Source organism: Amblyraja radiata, chromosome 21 (genome assembly GCF_010909765.2).
Source record: "Amblyraja radiata isolate CabotCenter1 chromosome 21, sAmbRad1.1.pri, whole genome shotgun sequence".
In the NCBI taxonomy this organism is placed as follows: Eukaryota; Metazoa; Chordata; class Chondrichthyes; order Rajiformes; family Rajidae; genus Amblyraja; species Amblyraja radiata.
In genome coordinates this window covers 28,282,735-28,295,555 of record NC_045976.1, presented here as the reverse complement: position 1 = coordinate 28,295,555, position 12,821 = coordinate 28,282,735, and the positions used below count along the sequence as shown (strand labels likewise).

Here is a 12,821-nt window from a genome sequence, read left to right as displayed (position 1 = left end):
CATTGGTGCAGCATTAGGCAGAAATATTTTATCAATATGTAATATTGATTCAGAGAGGTCAGAGATCATGGGCCTCAGATGCTGCTGAAATTTCAAGTGGTGGATCAGTAACATGAATCAATATATTGGTCATAAATAAGTCAAACTCTGACCCATTAATGTCCTTATGGGAGCACTGATAATTTTTCAGGCAGTTTTCCACATTATTGTATAACTGGTAAAGAAATTGAGCTATGCAACATTAAGGATTTGTGACGGATTATTTGAACATCTGACACTGCTCTTGTTTGAAAGGAGGCAAAAGGGAGCAGAGAATTATGTCATGCAAATGTGAAGCACGTTATAACAATAAAATTATCACCATTTCTTATTAACATGGAAGAAAGCAACTTCCGTGGGCTCACACATGCACAAATAAACTTGGAAATCCGGATGTTCCTGTAGTTGATTCTTCACTTCTCCAATAGAGGATGCTAGTCTATAGTTGTCTCTGGCATAAATTTTAGAAATCAGTGGATTAACAATTATTCAGATATTTACAATCTATGTCATTGTGAACAAAGCCTGAAAAAGTGCTTTGATGTGTGAGGTAACTGAGTTTGTAAAGTCTTCTAAACAGAAATCTTTCATCTGAGTGCCCTTCACTAAGAAATATTTTAAATTATTATTTATCATATATTTTTTTATCTTTGATAATATTTTAGCCTTGATCTGCTACATGCACGTTTCCAATTTAATATAATTTATCTATTTACTATTAAAAGTCTTGTCTTGTTTCTATGTGTCTGTGTGATGGTATTTTCGCCCAAATGGTACACAGTAGCACTAAAATATTTGCAGAACCTTACTCAGCTTTTCCCCGTCGTCGATCTAATCGAGTTTCCTTCAGATTTGATGTTATATTTGATGTTATAAAGGTTTAGAAAAGCCAACTTTGAGAATAATAACTGCCTGTGAGAGAGAGACGTTTCTGGCAGCTTCCAGTGATGAGGTCACAATGGGATCTCACAGTCCTCCAATCACAATGGGATCTAATTTACATGTTTAATGCCGTGAACATTCCGCCAGCCCACAATGACATCACAATGGGATCTCAGCTGCCAATCAACAAGTTATGAGAGTTTTCTTACATTGTTGTAAGGAGAGGGACGTAGTGGGGGAGATTTAAAAGTTTTAAAGTGACATTTAAACGTTTACAAAACCCCACTTTGAGAAGGATTTCTTCAAGTCTGCACTAGCAATTAGGCAGTTACCAGCTGTAACATCACAATGCCCTACCGGCTACAATGTTGCTATCCCAGAACAGTGAGTCCTTCAAAACAAATGTCCTTCAGGGAAAGAATCTGCCAGGCTAACCCAGCACAGCAAAGTTTAATTATTAGATTTTGATAACAATGGGGAAGAATCTGCCAGCCTAACCAGCATTCCAAAGTTTAATGATTAGATTTGGATAACAAAAGATGGCCTTGTCGGTGGCACCTACATCTCATTAAATCATAGTGCAATTGTATTTTTTTTTAAGTTTAAAATGAGGGAGAGTGAAAAGATGAGCCGACCTGCACAGTTGGGGGCTATGGGTGAGTGGCGGAATATTGCATTGGAGGAACGGGTTGCATTGGGGGAACGGGTGAGTGGTGGTATCTTATGTTGGGGAACGGGTTGCTTTGGGGGCCAGGCCTCCCGTGTGACAGGGACCCAACGGGTGAGTGGTGGAATCTTATGTTGGGGAACACGTTGCTTTGGGGGACCAGGCCTCCCATGGGGGCTATGGGTGAGTGGTGGAATATTGCATGCGGGAACGGGTTATGTTGGGGAAATGGGTGAGTGGTGAAAACGGGTTGCGTTGGGGGAACGGGTGAGTGGTGGATTATTGTGTTGGGGAACGGGGCCCAATGGGTCTCACTTGGTCTAGTGCCCTATAAAATAATTATAACAATGGTTGATATTTTTGATGTTTTGTTTACTTGATGACATCATTCTTGCTATATGCTCAAAAGTTGTGTTGAAGGCCATCAATATTAGCATTAGTGAATATAAACAAGGGAGATCACCAGATCGTTTTAGTAGCTTTTGGGTTTAATGGTGAGCTCTGTTGCTTTGTTTCAGACTCCAAACTTACTAAAGATAGATTAGTGGGTGAGAGTTCAGGTATTTATTGGGAAAGCCATCATGCCGGTTTTGTCGGAATCTTTTCTACTCTGTGCAGGAGCTGCAAACTGAAGCAGGGGGCTTCCTACACTCCTGCTGTCCTATTTAACTAATTGCTTGATCCCAGGTCTCAAGAAACCCAGGGCAATATTCATCTTATCTCAATTAATCTCACTTGCACCTGATACATTTGTCCACAACAGCTACTCTATTAGCTGAAACCAGATTGTGTAACTGTCCAAATGGTAGAAATTCCCACAATATTCAAAAGGATTTTATTTTATTTTGTCATCAATTGTAGGTCCTTGCAGACCTTAATATAATCAGTTCCACCTTCTGAAATACCATGTGTAATATCAAAAGAGATCAGCGTTTATATGAGAAGAGATAGAGACATACTGATACTCAGCAGGCCACTGAGTTAACGCTGAGCACCAAGTACCCCTTTACACCAACCCTACACCAATCTGATTTTATTTATTTGCCCCACATTTGCTCCCCCCTAGATTCTATCATTCACAGACAGATTTGTAGCAATTGGCCAATTAACCTATCGCCTAATGTAGATTACATGGTCACAAGGAGAACATACGAACTCCATACAGTCAGCATCTGACGTAAGTATGGACCAAGGTATCTGTAGCCATAAGATGACATCTCTACAGGCTGCACCACTGTATCACCCAGATTTGATAATATATACAAAATGCAATTGTAAATACATTTTCCACAATATATAAATCTCAGTATTTAATATAATGATTTATTATTTATTTCTATTTCAGCTGGCTGTCGTAATTTGCAAGACCTAAATTTATCTGAATGTGAAAAAGTAACTGTAAGTTTAAAACTTCTTGCTCAAATGTATGTTAGAATTATAGTCACACCGCATGGAAACAGGCCCTTCAGCCCAATTGTCCATGGCGACCAAGATGTCCTATCTAAATGTCCCATTTCCCCACATTTGGTTCATATCCCTCTAAACTTTTCCTATCCATGTACCTGTCCCAGTGCCTTTTGAATGCATCTCCGAGACCAGACCATCAGCAGGCTATCATCTCCCAGACCGTTATTGAACTCAAGACGTCTTTTGATTTCCCCTCTTCAACCTCCAACCTTATAGTTCCCCAGCCTCGTACTGCCTGTTATCTTCTTCCCAAAATTCATAAAGTATGACTGCCCTGACAGGCCCACGGTTACTGCCTACTTCTGCCCCACATAACTCCTCCAAATAGCTTGATTCTATCTTTTCCCCCTTGTCCAGTCCCTTCCGACCTATATTCGAGACATCTCACATGTCCTTCAATTCTTCAATAACTTTCCATCCCTAGACCCCAGTTGCCCCATTTTTACCAAGGATGTCCAGTCCCACTACACCTCCATTCCCCATCATGAAGGTCTTCTGAAGCTGGTTTGTCCTTGAACAGAGACCTAATCAGTCCCCTCCTTTTCTTGGCAGAACTTGTCTTAACCCTCAGTAACTTCTCGTTTGACTCCTCTCACTCGCTTCATGTTAAAGAGGTAGTCATGGGTACTCGCATGTGCCCCAGCTATATCTGCTTTTTTGTTAGTTCTGTCGAACACTCCTTGTTCCAAACATACACTGACATCATTCCCCAACTTTTTCCTTGTGACATCAATTTGCATCGGGGCTGTCTCCCGCACCCGTATAGAATTAGTTTATTTACCACTAACTTCTATATTGCCCTCAAATCCATGTCTCTAACACCTGTCTCCCTTTTCTTGATCTCTGTGTCTCCATCACAGGAGACAGATTATCGACTGACATCTCCTAAAAACCCATTGAATCTCACAGTTACATGGACTGCATCTGCTCTCATCTTGCCTCTTGCAAAGACGCCAGTCCGTACTCTCAATTTCTCTGTCTCCACCACATCTGCTTCCAAGATGAGGCATTCCACTTTGGAACATCAGAGATGTCCTGTTTCGGTAGTAAATGTGCTTTCCACCTGCTGTAGTGGATGGAGCTCTCACATGATGTATGGAGCCTCTCCTTGTATCTCAAAGTTCAGTTCTCGTTTCCCTTCCCTCCAGACAAAACAAGGATAGAGTTCCCCTGATCCTTACACCCCACAACCAACACATAATTCTTTGACATTTCTGCCACCACCAGACACATCTTCCTATCCCCACCGCTTTTCACTTTCCACAGAGACCACTCCCTCTGTAACTCCTTGGTTCATTAATTCATTCCCATCCAAGCCAACCCCACCCTAGTAGTTTCTCTTACAACCACAGGAGATGTACCATCTATCTGTATACACCCTCACATCTACCCAGGGATCCAAGCAACCCTTCCAGGTGAGACAGAGGTTCACAATGACGTTCTCTAACCTCATTGATTGCATTTGGTGCTCATAATGAGGCCTTCTTTACAGAGGCAAGACCAAGCATGGACATGGCCGTCGTTTCGCCGACACTTGCACTCAGTCTGCCAAGGCCTGTTGATTCTGCCATTTGCTAACCATTTTAGCTCTACCATTCCCATACTGACCTTTCTCGTCATCCCCTATTGCCAGAGTGAGGCCACATGAGAACTTGTGGATCAGCCTCTCATATTCTGCTGGGTAGCTTACTACCCAAAGGTACGAACATACATTTCTCAAATTTTAGGTAACTAACCTATAAACTTTCCCCCCCCCACCTTTCCTCCCTCCGCTCTCCTATACCTTACCTAACTACGAAACCATTTATCCCTTCTTCCTTCGCACAATCCCTTCCACCTATATTCCTTCCTTTGGCATCACATTTCATGCATCTTCTTTCCTTATCTCACTACCTTTTCATCTCTGGCCTTTGTTCAAGCATCTGCCAATCAAAACACTCCTCACCGATATCCACCTATCACTTGTCAGGCTTTGTTCACCCTCCACCTTTATTCTGGCTTCCTCCCCTGCCACCACAATCAGTCTGAAAGGGACCCTGAACCGAAACGTCACCTATCCATATTTTCCAGAGACTCTGCCTGACTTGTTGTTACCCCAACATTTGTGTTTCTTTTGTAAACCAGCACCTGCAATTCCTTGTCTCTACAGTACTCAAAATGTGGCCTCACCACCATCATGTAGAACTGTAACATAATGTCATAAGTTCTATATTCAACTGACTAATGATGGACAATATACCCTGACTAATGATGGACAATATACCAAAAACCTTCTTTATCACCCTATCTACCTGGGATGCCACTTTCTTGGAACCATGTACCTACATTCCGAGCGCAATAACACACCCCAGGGCCCTACACTCACTGTGAAGATCCTGCTCGAGTTTGACTTCCCAAAAAGTAACACTTGCACTTATCTGCATTAAACTCCATTAGCCAGTGCTCAGCCAACTTGGCCATCTGATCAATCTGATAACCACCTTCACTTCATTGTTTGGGTGGCACAGTAGAGCAAAGGTAGGGCTGCTGCCTTACTTGGTAGGACTTGGTAGGCTGAAAGGCTGGTTTCCATGCTGTATCGCTAAACAAAACTGTCTACGATATTAGCTATTTTAGTGTCAATGGTAAGCTTACTAATCATGACTTCAACATTCTCATCCAAATCGTTAATATAAATCACAAAAGACAATGGGACCAGCACCAATCTCTGAGGTTTTACCACTAATCACATGCTTTCAGTCTGAAAAAAAATATTCCACCATCACCCTCTGATTCCTTCCATGAAGCCAACTCCGTATCTAGTTAGCTACCTCTCCCTGGAGCTCATGTGATTTAACCTACCCGAACAGCTTACCTTGAACTATCACCATCACACTTTTCCAATTGTCCCTTTGGTTGCAAACATCCAACTCCAATCAACTTTACCAAGTTCCTTTCTAACATCGTCAAAGTTGGCCTTCCCCAATCCAAAACTTTAATTTGTGGGCATGCCCTTTCCTTATCCATAACTATTTTAAGGCTAATGGTATTGTGGTCGCTGGTCCCAAAAGGCACGCCCACCGTCACTTCAATCGCTTGTCCCTCCCAATTTCCTAAGAGTAGGCCAAGCTGTGCCCTTTCCCTTATGTAGGGGTCTCTACATATTGCCAAAGAAAACTTTTTGGAACATTTTTGATAAAATGTACTCCGTTCAAACCCTTGGCACCATGGCAATCTCAGTCTATATCATATCCTTATCCTTATATAACTATAAAACTCTGATCTTGGATGTGGATGTGGATGTGGATGTGTGTGTGTGTGTGTGTGTGTGTGTGTGTGTGTGTGTGTGTGTGTGTGTGTGTGTGTGTGTGTGTGTGTGTGTGTGTGTGTGTGTGCGTGCGTGCGTGCGTGCGTGCGTGCGTGCGTGCGTGTGTGTGTTTATTTGTTTGTGTGCGATCACATCTACTCGAAGAAACAAAGCGCTAACGGTAACATTTTTACATATTCCGGTAGAGATTTATCCCGTGAAATCAAAAATTGACTTATCTGAAAAATTCATGCATTATTTTTCTCGAGTTATTTATGAAAATGTTCAAAAATTTCAAATAATTTAGAAAACAAACAAGATGGTCTCGCTGATGATGTCACAATGGATCTGCCTGCCTGCCACTGTTCGCACTGCGAGTGAAGCCACCCTTGTTCTGTCTTCTGTACTTCTTGGCTTCTTAATTTTTACTTCTTTAAATTTGGCACTTAGTGTTTTTAAACTGCTGCTCAGGTCGTGCTGCACGCGCCGCTGGGCTCCTTGAAGTTCTAGAACATGGCGGCGGTGGTCGTTATTGCCGCGCGTGCGCGGGTGAGAGTGCGGACCAGCGCAATGGGAAAGTTGCCCGGGCTCTGGGAGAGCCGTCTATGAAGACCTGCGATTCCTCCGTCGATCGCAGGGACTCGGGGAATTGCGACGCCTTTTCCTCGCTGGTGATCCTGATCCCACCTGGCGATCTCTGGGGGACGACCTCCTCTCCGTCTCCCCCGCCCGATCGTCTGTCACGTGGGTGGGTGGGCTTCCCCTTGCAGAAGCCACGATCGGCCGGCCCTCCGCTGCTTTTGACCGTCCGCCCGCTCGCAGCATCAGGGCCGTCCGCTCGCAGCATCAGGGCCATCCACTCATAAGATGCCGCAAATCGGAAACCCCAGTTCAAAAAGGCAGCAAGCTCCCCTGCCTGTGTGTAACTCTCCGTGCCTCTCTCTATGCCTCTGTGTCCCTCTCTGTGTCCCTCTCTGTGTCCCTCTCTGTGTCCCTCTCTGTGTCCCTCTCTGTGTCCCTCTCTGTGCCTCCGTGTCCCTCTCTGTGCTCCTCTCTGAGCCTCTGTGCCCCTCTCTGTGCCTCCGTCCCTCCCTGTGCCTCTGTGTCCCTTTCTGTGTGCCTTTGTATGGCTCTGTATCCCTCTGTGTGCCTCTGTGTCCCTCTCTGTGCTTCTGTGTCCCTCTCTGTACTGCTGTGTCCCTCTCTGTGCCTCTGTGTCCCTCTCTGCCTCTGTGTCCTTCTCTGTGCCTCTGTGTCCCTGTCTCTCTCTCCCCTTCCCTCTCTAGCCGTGCCTGCATGTTGGGGGCTATGTGTGAGTGGATAGGGCGAGGCATGTGGTAAAAGGAGTGAATGAATAATATTAATATAATATCAATGGGGGTGGTTAGTGTGTGTGTGACAGGTTGGTTAGTGTGTGTGATGCCGCAGGCCACCCCTTCCCCTCGCAACCGCTCATTGAGGGTACGGGACCCAACAGGCCCCACTTGGTCTAGTAACTATTAAAACTCAGATTTTGGATGGATGTGGGTATGTGTGTGTATTTATTTGTTTGTGTGTGATCACATCTACTCGAAGAAACGATGCGCTAACGATGCGGTAACATTTTTATATATTCCGGTAGAGATTTACTCTCTGGAGTCAAAAATCGGCTAATCTGAAAAATTAATGCTTTATTTTGCGAGTTATTTATGAAAATCTCAAATACCTTTGAAAATAAATGAGCTGATGACGTCACGATGGATCTGCTTGCTGCCGTCTTGCTTGCGCTGCGAGTGACTGTTTTCCACTCGTTGCGCACTGTTTTCCATGCGTTCTTTGGTCGGTGCTCGCCGAGTTCAAGTCCGCCCTCTCCCTCTCTCGCCCCCTCCCCTCTCCCCCCTCTCTCTCCTGCCCCGCCGCTCGCAAGCCCGGCCACGCCACTCATAAGCCCGGCCGCTTGCCCGGCTCTCCTCCCACTCTCCCCTCCCCCTCCACCTCGCTTCTATCCCCCTCTCCTCTATCCCCCTCTCTCCCTCTCCTCTCTCCCTCCCCCTTCTCTCTCCCCTCATTTAACCCCACCTCTATCTCATGTAGCCTGTACCGTGGAATATTAAACTGCCAGTCTTATCCCTCCCTTAGTTGGCTAAATTGTCCCATTCGCAGGTACCTATCTAGGGCCTGATTTAATCCACATCACCAGTCAGGCCTCTTGCATTAAAATAAATGTGATTTAATCCAACAGTCCTTCGTTGTCCCCTGCCTTGCTCCTACCTATGCTGTCTACTGAACTTGCTTTAATTGACTTTCTTACTGACTTCCAGCCTCTCACCTGTCTCATACTTTAGTTCTCATTCCACTGCCAATCTAGTTCAAAGTTAATGATCTAATAGGAGACAGAGCCGCACATCTTTCAGTATCCAGACCAAGTGGCGAGATCTTATACATGGAGGAAATTTTAACCATACCTCCTCCATTTGTTTACTTATTCAGAATACTGTGATTGTAGTTAAAATGGAGAAGCCTCATTTCCTCCTCCATTGTCATTGCTTTTGGATTTTATTTCTATGAATGATTGTGGTTGAGGCAACTGCAAAGTGCAGAAAGCCTATAAAATGAGTATATCCCACCGCGCCGATGATAAAAAGAGATGTTGGAATGTGGAGACACTGCTGGAAGGTAATAACCAGGAACTTAAAGCCAACCATTGCTGGAATCTGATAAATAAGGAAAGTGATAATGGGAACCATTAGTGGAGAAGTGAATGGCTGATGAAACCAGAACCAGATGGCGGAGGGGTGGGAGTGAAATGTGTGTGTGGTAGTTGAATGGAACTGAGAGGGGAAGAGAGATAAAAATGGTTGATAGAAGGCTGGAGGGGATATGGTGCATCATCTAGGCTGGGTGAGTGGGCAAATGCATGGCAGATGCAGTATAATGTGGATAAATGTGAGGTTATTCACTTTGTTGGCAAAAACAGGAAAGAAGACTATTATCTGAATGGTGGCCGATTAGGAAAAGGGGAGATGCAACGAGACCTGGGTGTCATGGTACACCAGTCATTGAAAGTAGGCATGCAGGTGCAGCAGGCAGTGAAGAAAGCGAATGGCATGTTAGCATTCATAGCAAAATAGGAGCAGGGAGGTTGAGTATAGGAGCAGGGAGGTTCTACTGCAGTTGTACAGGGTCTTGGTGAGACCACACCTGGAGTATTGCGTACAGTTTTGGTCTCCTAATCTGAGGAAGGACATTCTTGCCATAGAGGGAGTACAGAGAAGGTTTACCAGACTGATTCCTGGGATGTCAGGACTTTCATATGAAGAAAGACTGGATAGACTCGGCTTGTACTCGCTAGAATTTAGAAGATTGAGGGGGGATCTTATAGAAACTTACAAAATTCTTAAGGGGTTGGACAGGCTAGATGCAGGAAGATTGTTCCCGATGTTGGGGAAGTCCAGAACAAGGGGTCACAGTTTAAGGATAAAGGGGTAATCTTTTAGGACTGAGATGAGAAAAACATTTTCTACACAGAGAGTGGTGAATCTCTGGAATTCTCTGCCACAGAATGTAGTTGAGGCCAGTTCATTGGCTATATTTAAGAGGGAGTTAGATGTGGCTCTTGTGGCTAAAGGGATCAGGGGGTATGGAGAGAAGGCAGGTTCAGGATACTGAGTTGGATGATCAGCCATGATCATATTGAATGGTGGTGCAGGCTCGAAGGGCCGAATGGCCTACTCCTGCACCTATTTTCTATGTTTCTATCTTGGGCCCAGCTCAATCTTCTGAGCCCAATCCCATATCCATGTTCAGTTGTATTCCCAATAGTATAGTGTATCACGACAGTACTGGTTGATTCAGGTCTGAAATAGTATAACATTGTGGTGCCATACAATAGGATAGAAGTTTGATGCTGATAATGGGGTAGAGTACAGGTGGGCACAGAGTGGTACAATGGGGAACAACATCACTCAGTCTTGGTCTCTTGTTAAACTTAATAATATTTCAAATAATTCTTCTAAAGAACCTTAACCCTAACCCTAACCCTAACCCTAACCAGAGTATAGAAGAGAGATCGAGCAACTGTCCATATGATGCCAGCGCAATAACCTGGGCCTCAACACCAACAAAACCAAGGAACTGATTGTGGACTTTGGAAGGAGTAGGATGGGGACCCACAGCCTCGTTTATATCAATGGGTCGATGGTTGAAAGGGTCAAGAGCTTCAAATTCCTGGGCGTGCTCATCTCTGAAGATGTTTCCTGGTCCAAGAACACTAATGCAATTATCAAGAAAAGCTCATCAGCGCCTCTACTTCCTGAGAAGATTACGGAGAGTCGGTTTGTCAAGGAGGACTCTCTCTAACTTCTACAGGTCCACAGTAGAGAGCATGCTGACCGGTTGCATCGTGGCTTGGTTCGGCAACTTGAGCGCCCTGGAGAGGAAAAGACTATAAAAAGTAGTAAACACAGCCCAGTCCATCATCGGCTCTGACCTTCCTTCCATCGAGGGGATTTATCGCAGTCGCTGCCTCAAAAAGGCTGGCAGTATCATCAAAAACCCACACCATCCTGGCCACATACTCATCTCCCTGCTACCTTCAGGTAGAAGGTACTGGAGCCTGAAGACTGCAACAACCAGGTTCGAGAATAGCTACTTCACCACAGCCATCAGGCAATTAAACCTGGCTCGGTCAAAACTCTGATTATTAATAACCCATTATCTGTTATTTGCCCTTTATCAGTTTATTTATATTTATATTATGGTATATGGACACACTGATCTGTTTTGTAGTAAGTGCCTACTATGTTCTGTGTGCTGAAGCAAAGCAAGAATTTCATTGTCCTATCAGGGACACATGACAATAAACTCACTTGAACTTGAACTTGAAGAACAACCGTTGTAAGACTTTTTGAATTATCATCCCTGCTCTGGCCTCCCTCTCAGATGTTATGCTTATCGGAAACATGCAAGTTCTATGAAGTTGTGGGTTCCAAGATAAAGCTGATTCTGCAGAATACAGTGGTTATTGAGGGTGAATATGAATAAACATGACTTAGGAAGTTAGAAATATTTGCCCTCTGAGATGAAACAGGAAGCTATGAACAGCTTGCTTAAAAATAAAACAGCTTTTATGGTTTATTTTTGAATGTTATGGAATACTGCCATTAGATATTTTTTTCCTAAATGCAATAGCACACGCTTTAAAGTCTGCAATGCTACAAAATAAGGACACATTTTAGGAATGGGTAACTAAGAGTTTCAATTTAATTTAATTTTAATCACCTGTAAGATTAGTAAACTTTCAAGCAATGCCCATAAGTGTGTGCGAGAGAGAAAGAGGGGAAGAGGGAGGAGAGAGAGAGAGAGGAGAGAGAGAGAGGAGAGAGAGAGAAAGGGAGAGAGGGAGAGAGAAGAGAAGATAGAGAGAGAGAGAGAGAGTGTGTCAGGGGAGGGGTTAGATCAGTGACGTTATGCTTTCCCAGGGCCCCAACAGACTGATCTATTCTTTGTCTGCAACTAACTGTTTACTGCCTGAATCACAGCATTATTAAAAAAATGAATTAACAACCCTTTAACAGCTGTTACATCTCATGATATGTTTTTTGATCGTATAACTTTTCAGTGTTTTGTATATTGATGCCAGGAGCAAATATTTACTACAATTAGCGAGCTTTGTCAACTGCGACAAAGTTAGCCAGTCCGAAACATCACCAATCCCATGTTCTCCAAAGATGTTATCTGACCCATTGAGTTATTCTGGGACTTTGTGCCTTTTTTTTGTAAACCAGCATCTGCAATTCATTGTTTCAACAATACAACCTTAATTTACTTAAAGCTGGCAATTCTAAACATTCTCAATTTTATAACTCTCTGGAGGAAATAAATAATGCTAATATTACAATGATTAAAACATTTAATATTCCATATCTTCTTGCAACATAGAAAGAGGACATTTTGGCTCATTGAATCTATGCCAGTTCACAGAGCAATCTCACTTCCCTAATATATTCGCAAACATATTCTTTCCCAATTCCCATCAAATTCCCCAGATTCTATCACACACCTACACTGTGGACAATTAAACTACCAATTTGTATGTCTTTATGAAAAAAAACTCAAAGGAAACACACAGAGAGTGTGCAAATTGCACACAAACAGCAGCAGAGGTCAGAATTGAACCGAGCTCATTGCAGCTGTGAAATCAACTCTATTTGCTGTGCCAGTATCTTCTAGATTTGTTCTGATGTTTATAAAGGCAATAGCATAATGGCCATCAACACACTGGACATCTCTTTGATGTTAGCAAAACATATGGACCTGGGATTGAGGCCAATGTCTGTTCAAAATGGATGTAACATGCATTATTTAAAAGAGAATCTGTAATGTTACAATCATTTCTTGTTCCTAGGATCATCCATGAAAAGTCTTAGAAACATCTTCAGACACTTTAAAACACTGTTATGCCCTGGAAATAGTACTTGCAATTTCCTATCCAAAAGAGAT

General features: G+C 43.5%; 2 protein-coding genes across 2 annotated transcripts in view; one reads left to right on the top strand and one right to left on the bottom strand.

Annotated features, from left to right (window-relative positions):
• LOC116984985 (dynein regulatory complex subunit 6) overlaps window positions 1-12,821 on the top strand; it is a 114,302-nt gene that overhangs the window by 51,314 nt on the left and 50,167 nt on the right. The window contains exon 6 of the mRNA XM_033039345.1: window positions 2,934-2,986. Coding sequence (XP_032895236.1) covers window positions 2,934-2,986 — 53 coding nt within the window. The remainder of the gene's footprint in view (window positions 1-2,933; window positions 2,987-12,821) is intronic.
• lrrc17 (leucine rich repeat containing 17) overlaps window positions 1-12,821 on the bottom strand; it is a 32,461-nt gene that overhangs the window by 16,395 nt on the left and 3,245 nt on the right. The gene's annotated exons all lie outside the window — the stretch shown is intronic.